This window comes from Camelina sativa, chromosome 15, assembly GCF_000633955.1.
Source record: "Camelina sativa cultivar DH55 chromosome 15, Cs, whole genome shotgun sequence".
Taxonomy (NCBI): Eukaryota; Viridiplantae; Streptophyta; class Magnoliopsida; order Brassicales; family Brassicaceae; genus Camelina; species Camelina sativa.
In genome coordinates, this window is record NC_025699.1 from 26,286,367 (window position 1) to 26,302,531 (window position 16,165).

The 16,165-nt window shown below is 38.4% G+C and overlaps 6 protein-coding genes across 6 annotated transcripts; 5 read left to right on the forward strand and 1 right to left on the reverse strand.

Moving 5' to 3' along the window:
* On the forward strand, positions 1,193 to 3,378 carry LOC104747584 (cyclin-B2-1-like). The gene is made up of 10 exons (XM_010469236.2): positions 1,193 to 1,389; positions 1,480 to 1,615; positions 1,705 to 1,767; positions 1,859 to 1,997; positions 2,086 to 2,214; positions 2,296 to 2,385; positions 2,474 to 2,695; positions 2,781 to 2,879; positions 2,975 to 3,153; positions 3,237 to 3,378. The coding sequence occupies exons 1-10, from the start codon at positions 1,326 to 1,328 to the stop codon at positions 3,376 to 3,378; spliced, it is 1,263 nt and encodes a 420-aa protein (XP_010467538.1). The 5' UTR covers positions 1,193 to 1,325.
* Positions 3,745 to 5,282, forward strand: LOC104747586 (phosphoserine aminotransferase 2, chloroplastic). The gene has a single exon (XM_010469238.2). The coding sequence runs from the start codon at positions 3,843 to 3,845 to the stop codon at positions 5,121 to 5,123; it is 1,281 nt and encodes a 426-aa protein (XP_010467540.1). The 5' UTR covers positions 3,745 to 3,842; the 3' UTR covers positions 5,124 to 5,282.
* On the reverse strand, positions 5,333 to 7,866 carry LOC104747585 (serine acetyltransferase 2-like). Its single transcript, XM_010469237.2, has 10 exons — positions 7,478 to 7,866; positions 6,896 to 7,093; positions 6,752 to 6,811; positions 6,574 to 6,669; positions 6,447 to 6,471; positions 6,225 to 6,319; positions 5,966 to 6,132; positions 5,804 to 5,877; positions 5,676 to 5,735; positions 5,333 to 5,569 (listed from the first exon to the last, which is right to left on the reverse strand). Exons 1-10 carry the CDS (start codon positions 7,616 to 7,618, stop codon positions 5,514 to 5,516), a joined length of 972 nt encoding a protein of 323 aa, XP_010467539.1. The 5' UTR covers positions 7,619 to 7,866; the 3' UTR covers positions 5,333 to 5,513.
* Positions 8,295 to 10,616, forward strand: LOC104747587 (probable acyl-activating enzyme 2). The gene is made up of 2 exons (XM_010469239.2): positions 8,295 to 9,035; positions 9,120 to 10,616. Exons 1-2 carry the CDS (start codon positions 8,697 to 8,699, stop codon positions 10,590 to 10,592), a joined length of 1,812 nt encoding a protein of 603 aa, XP_010467541.1. The 5' UTR covers positions 8,295 to 8,696; the 3' UTR covers positions 10,593 to 10,616.
* Positions 10,640 to 11,388, forward strand: LOC109129028 (RPM1-interacting protein 4-like). The gene is made up of 2 exons (XM_019236475.1): positions 10,640 to 10,865; positions 11,034 to 11,388. The coding sequence occupies exon 2, from the start codon at positions 11,039 to 11,041 to the stop codon at positions 11,246 to 11,248; it is 210 nt and encodes a 69-aa protein (XP_019092020.1). The 5' UTR covers positions 10,640 to 10,865; positions 11,034 to 11,038; the 3' UTR covers positions 11,249 to 11,388.
* LOC104747589 (pentatricopeptide repeat-containing protein At2g17670-like) lies at positions 13,306 to 15,680 on the forward strand. The gene is made up of 2 exons (XM_010469240.2): positions 13,306 to 14,770; positions 15,209 to 15,680. Exon 1 carries the CDS (start codon positions 13,370 to 13,372, stop codon positions 14,765 to 14,767), a length of 1,398 nt encoding a protein of 465 aa, XP_010467542.1. The 5' UTR covers positions 13,306 to 13,369; the 3' UTR covers positions 14,768 to 14,770; positions 15,209 to 15,680.

Here is a 16,165-nt window from a genome sequence, read left to right on the forward strand (position 1 = left end):
GAAATCTGATGATTTGTCTTGAATAGAGAGCACAAAACCATAACTTCATTTTCTCAATTAGCATCCTATGATTTTTCATTTTTTTTTAAAGTTACAGTAGTCAATACATTTTGATGGAAATACCCTTGAGTCGACATAATTTTACTGTTTATGTGCTTAATCGAAGGACAGTGTTTTCATGCTAGCTAGTGGTGATGGACAACAATAACTTCTGAACCATTTTTTTATTGTTGTTGCAAACTTTCACAATGTTTCCAAAATATTTAACAAGTTTTAATTGGAAAGCTTCAGAGGTTCTCAAAAAATTTCAAATTGTTTTTCTAAAAAAAGCTAGCAAAATTGTTGTTGATAATAAACATGCATAGTACATCTCGTTTTCAGAATATATTTTTCAAAAATAACCGTAAATATTAAAAATATCTTTTTAAACATAAATACAACAGTTTATTTAGCAAGTTTTAAAATTTTGACAATCAAGCCAGAAAGAAAATCACAAGCAGGCTTTCGAAAACTTCCATAATTCTCTAGAAACTTTTACGCGTAGCCAAATTATTTATATACATTTTTAAACTCTAAATCGTGAAATTAATTTAAGCTCTGATCATTAATTCAAAATAACTCTCACAGACACATGCCAGCAAAATTCCAAATACTACTTTATTAAATATTCACATATACAAAAAAATAATTTCAAATGGGAAATACAAGATAGTAAATCTCTCACGGGCCAGCATATAATTCTCAGTACGGAATCTGGTCTGGTCTCCCTAACGAATTTTTCACTGAACAGAGGACTGAGAGAGCATGATTAGCTCTGTAAATGTGATTTAATTAATAAGTTAAGATTATTGATTGTTAATTATATTCTTACTCTAAGAATATTAATTAATAAGCTAAGTTTTTAATCAAAAAGTTGGTTAGGGGAGCGCATATGGAGCGTACGATTTCGTCTTAAAAAAAAGTCGAAGCCACTTAAAAAAAAAAAAAAAAGAATAATAAAAATTTTGAAATAAGAAAGAGAAGAAACGAAGCCACATGCCTTGAACCAAAGTTACCGTTTGTCTTATACAAACTTAGAAGTAAATCGTTTCTTTCCCCTAATCATCCAACGGTTATATTCTCATCCTAGCCGTCCCTTTTTAAAAATTAAACACTTTTTCTAATATCTTTTTTTTTTTTTTTTTTNCTTTCTTCTTTTGCTTATTTCATCCCCTTGTTCAGATTCGTCTGTATCAGACTTTTAGATTCTCTTCGTTTTCTTAATGCTCTTCTCCTTCTTGTTCTCTCTTTGTGGGTTTCTCTTGGAATAATCAAAATTTTAAAAAATGGTTAATTCATGTGAGAACAAAGTCTCTGTTGTTGAATCCACTACAACTACGATTCTTCAAGGTAAGTCTTGTATGAGAATTTCGAGGTGTCTTATATACCAATGGAGAATTCTGACAGAATGTGTTGTGTTCTTTCTTTTGTTCTGTTTAGATGAAACGAGAAGTAGAAAAATCGGACAAGAGATGATGAAGAGAGAGAAGAGAAGAGTGTTGGGTGTGATTAACCATAATAATCTTGTTGGTGGTGCAAGTGTTGTTACCAAGAGAGGAAGCTTATTATTATCTAAGTACGTTTGATTTAACTTCAATCTCTAATCTCACAAGTTTTTCTCTTGTAATCTGATTGTGCTTATGGGTTTTGATTAATTTGAATCAGTAATCAAGAAGAAGAAGGAATTCAAAAGAAGAAGTTTAATTCTCTGCGTCCACCAGTTACAAGGTATATAAAGATTGAATCTTTTTCAATTTGTGTTTCATTTTGTTTTGATTTGAAAAAGATAGAAAGATCTAAGATTGTTTTGAATCTGCAGATCTGGAGTTGAAGAGGAGACTAAGAAGAGGCTGAAGCCAACAGTTCCAAGTTCAAATGATTTTGGTGACTCTATATTTGTTGATGAAGAGGAAGATGAGGCTACATTGGACCAACCGATGCCTGAAGCTGATCTAATGGTAAAACAAGAACATTCACAATGCTGAATTTGTAGCTTTAGTTCAATCTATAAATCAATGATTTTAATGGAAACTTTGATTTGGATAGGAGGAAATTGAGATGGAGGATGTAACAGTGGAAGAACCGGTTTTGGATATTGATGTCTTAGATGCGAAGAACTCACTTGCAGCTGTTGAATATGTCCAAGATCTTTACGCATTCTACCGAACAATGGAGGTAAAGTATTGTTTTACTGTATCTGTGTTTTGAAGTGGCTTGAGCGCTTGTTTAAGATAGTTCTTTGATTTGAATATGCAGAGCTTTAGCTGTGTACCAGTAGATTATATGATGCACCAAATCGATTTAAACGACAAGATGAGAGCAATACTAATAGACTGGTTAATCGAGGTAATATGATCCACAACATTTTACAGTTCTCTCTCTCTCTCTGCATTGTACTGTGTAGTTTTGATAGAGGCTTATGTAAAATTTTCAGGTACATGACAAGTTTGATCTGATGAACGAGACACTGTTTCTCACAGTGAATCTCATAGATAGATTCTTGTCCAAGCAAGCTGTTATGAGAAAGAAGCTTCAGCTTGTAGGTTTAGTGGCTTTGCTCTTAGCTTGCAAGTACGAAGAGGTTTCTGTTCCTGTTGTTGAAGATTTAGTACTCATTTCAGACAAAGCTTATACGAGGGAAGACGTTCTTGAGATGGTAAAGACTAGGGTGGTTTTTTACATACAAGCTTCATTTATGTTGAGACATTCTCTGATTGAATGATTTTGTTTCTCTCTAACAGGAGAAAGCAATGTTGAGCACTTTGCAATTCAATATTTCGTTGCCGACACAGTACCCTTTCTTGAAGAGATTTCTTAAGGCAGCTCAAGCAGACAAGAAGGTAAGTTATAAAGACAATTTATCTCATGAATCAGTTTTAAATAGAAGTCTTAATTTAGAAAAGGAACTAACTGTTGAAACTGAAAAACAAAACAGTGTGAGGTCTTGGCATCCTTCTTGATAGAGCTTGCCCTTGTAGATTACGAGATGCTTCGGTTTCAACCATCATTATTAGCTGCCACATCTGTGTACACTGCTCAATGTACACTTGATGGTTTCAGGCAATGGAACAGTACATGTGAATTCTACTGTCATTACTCTGAAGATCAGCTCATGTAAGTCTCTCTCAAATAAACTGATCTTTTACAAAGATCATTATCCTTTGACAAAAGACTGATCTTTTAAATTGTAATCACAGGGAATGTTCACGGAAGCTGGTGAGTCTTCATCAGAGGGCGGCGACGGGAAACTTGACAGGAGTATATAGGAAGTACAACACATCCAAATTTGGGTACATAGCAAAATGTGAAGCTGCACACTTTCTAGTACTGTCCTCCTAGTCTCATCATCATTTTTTTGAAAAGCCAAAAGGCCAATTAAGTAGTTTTGTATAGCTTGTTGACATAGTTCCTCATTTCACCTTGTAGCACAAATAACAAAAAAGAGAAAAAAAGCCAAGTTCAATTTCTTTACTTCTATTGTAACAATCTCTTCACTTCACTTAAAATGATTATATCATTCTTTTACATGAAATGTTTTACAACGTATGTTGTTTTTAATGGTTTGTGTATCACTGTTTGTCTTGTAGGTAAATACAAAAATACATTTCAAAATCTATGTGTATTAAATGTATTTTTGTATTTGAGATACTTGCAAAAACAGCGTCGTTTTCGTTGTTTTAACTTTGACCTGTTTGAGATCTCTCTCCCACCAACTCTCTCTTTCACACTTCACTTCTACATCATCAGATATATTATAAAGAAAAAAACCAAAACTTTTTGAAGATTCTTCAAGATCAACGACAATGGCGGCGACGACGAACTCATTCCTCATCGGAAACCAAACTAAGATCCCTTCCTTGAAACCCAAATCAATTTCCCAATCTTTTATCCACTTCACCAAACCCAACACCATCAACCTCACCACCACCACCAGAAGAAGAACCAATTCCGTTTCAATCCGATGCGCTTCCGCTTCAACCGCCGTCGGATCCGAGCAACGGGTCTTCAATTTCGCCGCCGGTCCAGCCGCATTACCCGAAAACGTCCTCCTCAAAGCTCAATCAGATCTCTATAACTGGCGTGGATCTGGTATGAGTGTCATGGAGATGAGTCACCGTGGTAAAGAGTTTCTCTCAATCATTCAAAAAGCCGAAACTGATCTCCGTCAGCTTCTCGAGATTCCATCGGAATATTCCGTTTTGTTCTTACAAGGTGGCGCCACAACTCAGTTCGCTGCTCTGCCTCTCAATCTCTGTAAACCCGATGACTCTGTTGATTACATTGTTACTGGATCTTGGGGAGATAAAGCTTTCAAGGAAGCTCAAAAGTATTGTAACCCTAAAGTGATTTGGTCTGGTAAATCTGAGAAATACACTAAAGTTCCATCTTTTGATGGGTTGGAGCAGAGTACGCACGCCAAGTATTTGCATATATGCGCCAATGAGACTATTCATGGAGTTGAGTTTAAAGACTACCCTGTTGTTGGAAACCCTGATGGTGTTCTTATTGCTGATATGTCTTCCAACTTCTGTTCCAAGCCTGTGGATGTATCCAAGTTTGGTGTGATTTATGCTGGTGCTCAGAAGAACGTTGGTCCTTCTGGTGTCACTATTGTGATCATTCGAAAGGATTTGATTGGGAATGCTAGAGATATCACTCCGGTGATGCTTGATTACAAGATTCATGATGAGAACAGTTCGTTGTACAACACGCCTCCTTGTTTCGGGATTTATATGTGTGGTCTTGTGTTTGATGATTTGCTGGAGCAAGGTGGTTTGAAAGAAGTGGAGAAGAAGAACCAGAGGAAAGCTGAGTTGTTGTACAATGCCATTGATGAGAGCAGAGGGTTTTTCAGGTGTCCTGTTGAGAAGTCTGTGAGGTCTTTGATGAATGTTCCTTTTACGTTGGAGAAATCGGAATTGGAAGCTGAGTTTATTAAAGAAGCTGCTAAGGAGAAGATGGTGCAGCTCAAGGGACATAGATCAGTGGGAGGTATGAGAGCTTCCATTTACAATGCAATGCCTTTGGCTGGTGTCGAAAAGCTTGTAGCTTTCATGAAGGATTTTCAGGCAAGGCATGCTTGATTCTTTTTTTTTGCTTTCTGGTCATCTTGTTGTGTATTAAGCTTTGATGCTTATGATTTTTGAGTTTTTTTCCTTTATTTTGTCTGTACTTGAATTCCAATTGTCTGTTGTGGATTTTTTCCAATAATAATAAGTTGAGATGCTAGGTTTCAATTTCAAGCAAGAATCATTTACACTTTTATGGTTGTCTGAGACTCTTGAGTTGAGACTGAAGACAAATGAACTGATGACAACTTCCAAGTAGTCAAAATCTTGTGTTAAACAACTTATTGAGAAAATGCTGAGATTAGCTTATGATGATAAGCAAATACAAACAAGGATCATCTTATGATGATAAGCAAATGCATACAAGGATCAGCTTATGATGATAAGCAAGTGCATACAAGGATCTCATGCTGTGCAGATAGTGTGTCCTTTCTCTGTTTCTCCTGCTGAGACTGATGGTCCTGTTTCCAAGAAGCGAGTAAATAAGTGATTCAGGTTTTCAAAATCCCAACTAAACTGTAATTTTAGATTCTTTATATGAGAGTTCACTGTGAGCGTGTAAGTTACCGTTAGAATGTGCCCCTTTGTAACCATCAGCTACATGTCGAAAGAACTCTTTGGTAGCATCTGCATATTCATTCAAGAATAATCACTACTACATCCAGCCAGAAGAACAAAAATATCTGCAAACTCACCGTGTTTTGTTGTAAGAGACGGGTCTTGCCCATCCATGACCCTGATCAGTTTTGCAGGATTTCCAGCCACCACGCTTCAAATACAAAGAGGGTGTCCATTGTTACTAAACAAAACATTGCCAAGTCATGAAGATTTGTCAGATGCATTTTTCTCTTTTATACCAATGGGAAGGAACGTCCTTTAACACAAGTGAACCTGCAGCTACCATTGCTCCAGCACCTATGCTTATGTTGCCAAGTATAGTCACACAAGCTCCAAGCAATGCACCTTCACCTATTTTTGGGTGACGATCGCCGGTTTCCTTTCCGGTTCCTCCTAATGTCACACCCTGTGACAGTGAAAACTCAAGTAGCCTTGAAAAGCTAAAAAAAATCCTGATTTCGGTAATGCAATGATTTGGAGAATACTGTAGATGCTTACGTGTAAGATTGAGACACAATTTCCAATTACAGCAGTCTCACCAATAACCACTCCAGTTCCATGATCCAACAATATTCCCTGCCCAATTCTTGCCGCTATGCAAAAAGAGATATAAACCAATATGTATAACCAGCAATCAATTCACTGATAAACTCATCAACTAATACACCAGAGAGGGGAAATTGAAAATAATGAGAGCAAGATATGAAGCTCAAACTCTACCTGGATGAATGTCGATTCCAAAAACCTGAGAGAAAAACCACAGCATATATCAGACATTGAGATAAAAGATACACCTCAAGCGAGACTCTAAATGCAGTAACCAAACGACAATGACTGCGAAAACTACCTCGCTTATCCGGCTTTGCAATGCAAGAGCTAATAGTATCCGCCCTTCATTCCACAATTTATGTGCAACTCTATATGCTTGCAACGCATGATACCCCTGTAGAACAAAACCACCTCAGCAGTCACTTCTTCCTAGTGAGAAATGTTCTGTCTCTAAAATTCGATCAAAGATTTTTTACCTTCAGATGTAAGATGGCAGAACTATACGACAAACAAGCAGGATCCCGGTCTTTAAATGCCTGCAAATCATTGAATCACATGAGGAAACAGCCTCAAACAAACAAAGATCATGTCTTTCACATGTACTAGATAAGTGCTTTTACCTGAATATCATGGCGAATAGAACTCTGAATACCTTTGTCATGCATCATAACACCATAAAATATATCCAAGAGTTGAGTAGCCAACAAAGTTGGGTTTTGGAGACGGTTGGCTAGAACAAACCCTAAAGCTTGCTCCAAACAGTCATGAGCCAAGATACCAGCATACAAGAAGCTACTCAAAATAGGCTCTTTCTCTGCCTGTAACCACAACAAGCTTCAGCAATGTAAGATACCAAACTATATAAAGCATAGAACACTAACACTGCACTCAAACTTGAATGCTTTCAATCAAACAACATTCAAAGTCAAAACATCAAGAGAATCTCAAACTTCAAAGTGTATCCATGTGTGATGATGATCAATGGGAGGGGATTGAACATTCAAGTCCTATGATTTGGTCGGATTAAATATCAAAGCTTGCAAGGAGACAAACAAGACTGACTAATTCCTAACCCTAATGAAGACAGTTACTACTAGTATAACAACTGTGGGTTAACATAGAGACACAAAACCATAACTTTTTTCTTCTAAATAAGACTAAGAATCGATGAAGCAGAGAAAGTGTTAGAATTGAGGGTAGACCTCAAGCTTAGCTTCTTCTCTGATAGCATCCCAGATAGGATCAGAACCAGAATCAAGCAAATTCGAGTCAAACTCTGACTTATGCATTCCCTTAGCGTAAACCTCGAAGCCCCTCTCGAAAGGAAGCTCATCGCCGTTCATATCTCCCGGGATAGTTTACAATACACTTCCCGGAAGACGATGGAAGAATCACAAACTCTATTGATTGGAGGAGAGAAAAGAGAAAAGAGAAAAGAGAATGAGAAAGTGTTAAAAAAAAGGAGGCTACTTTAATGGATATGATGCGAAACTGACAAAACCCTTTATCATCTTTTAACTTTTGATTCTCTATTGATGGTCGTTGTTGTTTGGTTTCTCGTTGTAAACAAGTCATATGTTGTGTTGTGTTGTGTCCAGTGTCCACCGCTTTGAAATGGTTCTACGATGATATCATATCATTGTTGTACTGTAATTATTTTTATTTTTATTTTCCTTTGGCCTTATCTGGTCGCGACCGTGATTGTGTCCAAGTTCGTAATGTGATTAGGGGGTCTCTCTTAATCGTATTCCTCGGTGAAGATGATTAGTGGAATTTGTAAAAACTGTACAAGGTAGAGAGACACACCACAAATTATGCCAACTTGTCTTATATTTATAGATTGATTATATAAAGAAATGTCTCAGGTCGCCGGATAAGGTCATATATTCGTACTCTAATCCCATGGATTCTTTAAGCCTTAACTTTATTATTACTTCTTTTGATTCCGATGGCTACACAAACTTGTACTTCATTCCTAATCAACACTTATCACTTTGTCTTTGATTGTATCCAAGAACAAGATCATGCCAAGCATTAATATCATCCATCCATATTTGGGTGACACAGGACAAAACACAAAGTTTGTAGATCCCAACAAGGAGAATGGTAAACATAACAACATAAATAGTATAAACGTGTACCTCTAATTGTGGCTTAGGACGACACCCGTATTGGGAAAAATGGATAGCTCGAAGAATTACAATCACTTTGGCATTTCTCCGGTCAGTTTATATCATATACAACAACGTTAATTACGAGGCATGATTATCCTTAGCTTATTTAATTTGTAATCCAATCGTTTTGACTGAACACTTGAGTGTTCCTGGAGAGTCCAGAGCAGAATCAAAACCTGTCTTGATCAATTCAAAAAGAGCAAAAAATTTCAATCCAACAAAGGGCAACTAGAGTGAGATTTAAACCATGAGATTCTTGTTAACCAAAAGGGCATTCAAAACCTTCACCCCACGTTTCCAGAGACTCTGGTTAACACATACTTCCTTCTCCTCAACCTCAGACTCCGGCGGATATTGCGGCGATTCTGAGCCGGGATCATGGAGAACTATGGAGGGTCTACTCCGATCGCCCGCAAATTTCTCTCCTTTATCCCCAATCACGTTCTTGGAACGATCCGCCAAGGTTTACAGAGACAGAACCTCTCTTGTATTTGGTTCGGACAATCACACTTGGTTCCAGACTTATCAGCGTTGTCTCCGTCTTGCCTCTGCTCTTACCCATCTCGGAACCTCTCCTGGCGATGTGGTTAGTCTTTAAAAATTGTTCAATTTCTGCTCCGATTAGGTTTCCGATGTAGTTTTAGTGATAAAAGAGGATACTTTTTATTAGGTTGCAGCTTTGGCTCCGAATGTTCCAGCTATGCATGAGCTTCACTTCGCTGTACCAATTGCTGGTTTGATTCTCTGTCCGCTTAATACTCGACTTGATCCTTCCACATTGTCAGTTCTGCTAGCTCACTCCGAGGCGAAGATCCTCTTTGTTGATCAACAGTTACTTGAGCTTGCTCATGGAGCTCTTGATCTTCTTGTCAAATCAGACAGAACAAGAAAAAGTCCAAAGCTTGTGTTGATCTCTCAGTCCAATGATGATGATGATGAGAATGATGAGAGCTCATCAAGCTTTGCTTCAAAGTACTCTTTTGATTACGAATATGAAACTCTGGTTAAATCCGGAAACAGCGGATTTGAGGTGATCAAACCGAGAAGCGAATGGGATCCCATTAGTATAAACTACACTTCAGGGACGACTTCGAGACCTAAAGGCGTAGTGTATAGCCACAGAGGAGCTTATCTCAATTCTCTTGCGACAGTCTTTCTTCACCAGATGTCTATTTATCCGGTCTATCTATGGACGGTGCCGATGTTTCATTGTAACGGATGGTGCCTTATTTGGGGAGTAGCAGCGCAAGGCGGTACTAATATCTGTCTTAGAAAAGTCTCTCCTAAGTTGATCTTTAAGAACATTGCTATGCATAAAGTGACTCACATGGGAGGAGCCCCTACGGTTCTGAACATGATTGTGAACTCTCCTGTGACCGAACATAAACCGCTTCCTCACAAGGTTGAGATCATGACAGGTGGGTCACCGCCTCAACCGCAAATCCTGGCAAAGATGGAAGAGTTAGGTTTCAATGTGTCTCATCTTTATGGTTTGACAGAGACATATGGTCCAGGGACACACTGCGTGTGGAAACCTGAATGGGATTCTCTTTCTTTGGAGGAGAGAAGTAAGTTAAAGGCTAGACAAGGAGTGCAGCATTTGGGTCTAGAAGGGCTCGAAGTGAAAGATCCGGTTACAATGGAGACTGTACCTGATAACGGTTTAACCATGGGTGAGGTTATGTTCAGAGGAAACACCGTGATGAGTGGATATTTCAAGGACTTAGAGGCAACAAGAAAAGCATTTGAGGGAGATTGGTTCCACAGTGGTGATCTCGCTGTGAAACATCCGGACGGGTACATAGAGATAAAAGATCGGTTAAAAGATGTGATCATCTCAGGAGGAGAAAACATAAGCTCGGTGGAGGTGGAAAGAGTTTTGTGTAGCCATCAAGCGGTTCTTGAAGCAGCTGTTGTAGCACGTCCGGATAATCACTGGGGACAGACTCCTTGCGGGTTTGTGAAACTGAAAGATGGGTTTGATGGTACCAAACCCGAGGAGATTATTGGTTTCTGTAGAGATCATTTGCCTCATTACATGGCTCCAAAGACTATTGTTTTCGGAGACATACCTAAAACCTCGACGGGTAAGGTACAAAAGTATCTTCTGAGAAAGAGAGCCGATGAAATGGGGAGCTTGTGATTGCCATGTAAGAAAAAAAAAAAAGAAAAAAAACATGGTATGTAGTTAATGTTTGTGTATATATAAGGAAACAAAAATGTGAGAATCATAAACCACCGCGTGAAAAAGAAAGAAACAGATCAGCCATGGATATGATTTGGCTATAATTAGATTTGTTACGCGGAAAGGCCAACGATTTTGTACCTCACAAAAGATTTACAAGACATTAATAAAGAAAGAAGAAGCTTAATAGAATATTCCGCCGTGTCTGAAACGGGTCCAATTCGTAGGAAGGTTTCAAACACAATCTTACTTATCTGTCTTTTTTTTTCTTCTAAATCTCTCTATTATAAATCTGCATTTGGACTCTTTAAACAAAATCATCAACTCATCCAAACAGAAGAAGAGAAAAGATTTTGTTTGTTTTCTTTTTGAGAAGATTGTTTATACTTTTCTTGATAGAAAAAATGGCATCGAACGAAGCTGGAAGGCCATTGCCGAAATTTGGAGAATGGGATGTGAATGATCCGGCGACGGCTGATGGATTCACGGTGATATTTAGCAAGGCCGGTGAAGATAAAAAGACAGGAAGGAGTTCGACCAAGACGAATTCGCAGAGGAAACAAGATAATGATAAACCAACGGTCAAGAAATGGCTCTGTTTCACTTTTGCTTGATATTTTTTTTGTGGTTTTTGTTTGTAAGAGAACTTAGCTTTGAGCCTTATTGAGAGCCCTTTGACAACTTTTGTGTTAGAACTTTTGTCATTTTGTTTCGTAGTCATCTAATAAACAAATGATAAGGTTTTGTTTCCTAATGATAGATTTTCACTTTTATAATACAGAATCAACAAAATGACAAAACTCATAAAAAGTATCTTTGATTTTGTGGGGAACACCAAGTTCTTGAACATCTTTCTTGTTCAAATTCAGACAAAATGTGTTCTTCTTTCTTCCTTACAAAACAGTTCTTTAATCTCTCTTGCTTTTCGTTTTTTACGGCAAAAAGCTTCATATAGGTTTAATGGCAAAATCAGAGGAAAAAAATCCACATTTAGCCTCTAACTATGGTTTGCACCTAGGGTTTTCGCTCACATATACTTGTACAAAAAGCAAAGGAAATTTACATGTTGGGGGAGAGAGGCTATCGCACACACTAAATAAGGCTCGCTATTAGTAAAGCCCAATAGGTCGAATAAGCCAAAGTTATTTCGACGGTTTCTTTGATTCGCTAACTGAAGCAACTTGAGTGCGAGTGCGAACGACTACCATGCGCTTTCCTCTGTCTCAATTTTGAACCCTAGAATCGGAATTCGCAAAAACATCTCCAAGAACCCTAAAAGCTAAAAAAATTTGCGGTCAAATCAAAATGGAGAAAGATCCGCCGTCGTCTCACTCTATTCCTCATCTGCATAATCCAACTGCTCCTGCCTTTGTGATAACATGTAACGCATGCCACCTCGATATTGAAAGTGGTCAAGGCTGGCGCTGTGAAGTTTGCCCAGACTATGATGTGTGCAATGCGTGTTTCAATAAAGAGGCCGGTTGTGTTAATCATCCTCACATGTTAACAAATTATCCATCACTAGCTGATCAAAACGCTCAGAATAAAGAAGCTAGGCAATTGCGGGGCTTACAGGTATTGTAATATTCATATTCAGTGATTGTTTTGTTAAAAAGCTGCCTCTTCTTCTCTTGCTTTAGGCTTCTCCTGATTTAAGAAATGGATGGATATGGCTCCCTCCACAGTGTCTCTGAAATGCTAAAGTTTTTCATTTATATATCTAAAATATGCAGCTCAAGAAAATGCTCGATCTTCTGGTGCATACGTCGCAATGCCGTTCTGGACATTGCCAATATCCCAATTGCCCCAAAGTGAAGGATCTATTTCGACATGGTCTCCGTTGCAAAGTACGTGCCTCAGGAGGTTGTTTTCTATGCAAGAATATGTGGTATTTCTTGCAACTCCATGCTCGGGCCTGCAAGGACTCCAATTGTTACGTACCTCGATGCAGGTAAACTCTTTTAACTTCTGAGATGTCCCTGTCTTCTGTCCACGTTCGAGAATCGCAATCTCAACACACAATTTTGGATATTAGAACCCGGGCATATATATTACATATGACATATTCATATTGTATTGATCATTGTATATCTCTCTCTTTGTATTGGTTTGTATTGATCATTGTACATCTCTCTTTTCAGGGACCTAAAGGAACATATCGAGAAGGTTGCAACAGCAACCACGGCGCAGAGCTGCTGTCATGGAGATGATGAGAAAGAGAGCTGCAGAGAAGTCCCTGGAACCTCTGGTTGATTAGTTCGTATATACTAAATCTATATAGGATCTAAGAAGAAGTGGAATTGTTATCTTCTTCCCCAAGTTTAAGAAGATGAAATAAGCTGGTGTTTCTGAATAACACCTGAAACAAACCCTATAACAGTTTGTTTAATTTAGATGGATTCGTATGTTCTGTTTTATCATTTGCATAACAAGCATTTTTCATTTGTTCAATCTCTGTTGATTTTTATTTTGTTTTCTGCAAATTTGCCTCTCAAGCCTCCAACTACACATTGTTGTTTCTAGCGATTGGCTCTCACAAATCACAATCACATACTTGTGCAAAAAGCATATGTCGAGGCCCGTTAATATGAAAGCCCAATAGGCCCAATGTGTTTCTACGGTTTCTCCGATCCGCTTTTACTCTGTCCCATCCCATTTTGAAACACTAGAGTCGCAAAACCCTCTCTGCAAGAAGAACCCTAAAAGCTAAAACCTTTTTTGCGGTCAAAATCGAAATGGGGAAAGTTCCGCCGTCGTTTCGCTCTTTTACGACGACCCAACTGGTCAGAAAACCCACACCATCTCCTCCAGCGCCGCCGCGTGATTTTCGTAACAGAACCGCCGTGAGAGATTCAACTAGACTCCCCCAGACTACTCATCAACCACTTCATCGCGAGCCTTTTAGGAACCCTTTCAAGTCACCAAGTCTCTCAGACGCCAAAAGCCTCTTCAATTCAATCGCCGCCACTTCGAGAATCCCACTCGATCTCAAATTCCACAACTCTGTTCTTCAATCCTACGCCTCAATCGCCGCCGTCGACGATACCGTGAAATTGTTTCAGCACATCTTGAAATCTCAGCCTAAGTTCTCACCTGGGCGTTCCACTTACCTTATCTTGCTCTCACATGCTTGTAGAGCTCCTGATTCGTCGATTGCGAATATTCATAGAGTTCTTAATCTCATGGTCAATAGTGGTTGCGAGCCTGATCATGTAACAACCGATATCGTGGTTAGGTCTCTTTGCGAAACGGGTCGGGTTGATGAAGCTAAGGATTTGATGAAGGAGCTTACGGAGAAACACTCGCCTCCTGATACGTATACTTATAACTTTCTACTTAAGTATATGTGCAAAAGCAAATCACTTGGTGTTGTTTATGAGTTTGTTGATGAGATGAGAGAGTCTTTTGGTGTGAAGCCTGACCTCGTCAGCTTCACTATCTTGATTGATAATGTTTGTAACTCTAAGAATCTGAGGGAGGCAATGTTTTTAGTTGATGTCTTAGGTAACTCTCATAATGGGTTTAAGCCTGATTGTTTCGTCTATAACACCATTATGAAAGGGTTTTGCACACTGAGTAAAGGGAGTGAGGCGATTGGTGTTTATAAGAAAATGAAGGAAGAAGGTATTGAGCCGGATCATATTACTTATAATACTTTGATTTTTGGGTTGTCGAAATCTGGGAGAGTTGAGGAAGCTAGGAAGTACTTGAAACTTATGGTTGAAGCTGGTTATGAGCCAGATACTGCTACTTACACGTCGCTGATGAATGGAATGTGTAGAAAAGGCGAGACTTTAGGTGCGTTGAGTTTGTTGGAAGAGATGGAAGCGAAAGGGTGTGTTCCAAACGATGTTACTTATAATACTTTGCTTCATGGATTGTGCAAGGCGAGGTTGATGGATAAAGGGATGGAGTTATATGAGTTGATGAAAGCGAACGGTGTAAAGCTTGAGACTAATGGTTATGCTACGCTTGTGAGGTCTCTGGTTAAATGTGGCAAGGTGGCAGAGGCTTATGAAGTGTTTGATTATGCAGTTGAGAGTAAGAGTTTGACAGATGCTTCTGCGTACACGACTCTTGAAACTACCTTGAAATGGTTGAAGAAAGCGAAAGAAAAAGGCTTGGTTGTCTAAGTGGTATTCTCTAGCTAAGGCTTACCAACTTTCTTCTTTGTGCAAGTCCTTGTTATTTTCTATAAAAGGAATGATATTTGATTCGTTATATTGAAATTAACAGTTAAATCCTCAAGGAACCAGTATTGATTTATGATAATAGGTGGTTGGTTATCTATGTTGGTAATATTCTTGTCACATGAGATCTCTAAAGGGTTCCTTAAACACTCGACATTTTTTCTGCTATGTTTCTATAAAAAAAAAAATGTCATTTTCTGCTATTCGATTGGTATCAGCTTCTTGTTTAGTGTCATGTACTCTGTTCTTACAAGCTATGGTAAATGCTATAATTTTGGTTATTGATCTTGTCTGGGGTTGTATCCTGATAGAGATTTGCTTTGATAATTACCCCATGTGTTCCTGGGGAAGAGTATCTGAATAAAGATCGTTTCTTTTCTCTAGCTGCAGGAAGAGACTGTGAACAAACTTATCTTATATGTTCTGTTTTAACACTAAGCAGCCAAGTGCAGAGTATCATGAATTATCAGTTGAAATACAAAACCAAATCATTGAGGGGGCAAGAAAACAGAGGACAACGTTTGGTGGAATCATGAAGTAGACTTTTCACAAATGGTCAACAACATTATGGTATTAGTCTATTTCATTTTTCTAAGTGACCAATTCCAATCATTTGGTGAATATACTATTTTGTTTATTTTGATATCTCTTCTGTCATGTTTCATTATCTATTGTCTCCCCACCATTAAACAATAGAACACTACGGAGAAAATACACGTATTGGGAAGAAACGTACGTACCGCGAGGTCCACGAATACAAGATTCTGATACCCTTATTGTAAAACGCATAGATTCTTAAATCAGTAAATCTACAATAGTCTCCAGCTTTTTTCTTGAGTAGTATAAGTTTCTCCGAGCTGTCATGTTCTTGTATACATCTCTCGTACAGATCTTTTTGTAAATGCCAGAGATGATAAAAGAAGCAAGAATAGACAATAATGGGGACAAGATAATCAGAAAAATCTGAGAGCTTCACGTTGCCGGGTTCGTGATCACAGAGAAAAAAATAATAAAACACAATGACAATGGTGCAAAGAAGATCCTCATTTTCCATAAGATTTTAAATATTTAACACATGCCCAATTGCTATTGCTGCCCAAGAGATTAGATTTATGACTCAGGGAGCTTCGACTATAAGCTGAGTTGCTTATGAAGACTACTTATCCAACATAGTCATTGTTAAACAGTATGACGCTAAAAGAGATGTAGCTTTTTAAAAGAAATACACAGTACATGACACCGTGTTGAGTTATGTACAATGTTCAAAAAAGCGGTCTAGGCGGCGTCTAGGCGCTAGGCGCTCAGCAGACGCCTAGATGACCGCCTAAACCGCTTAAAATT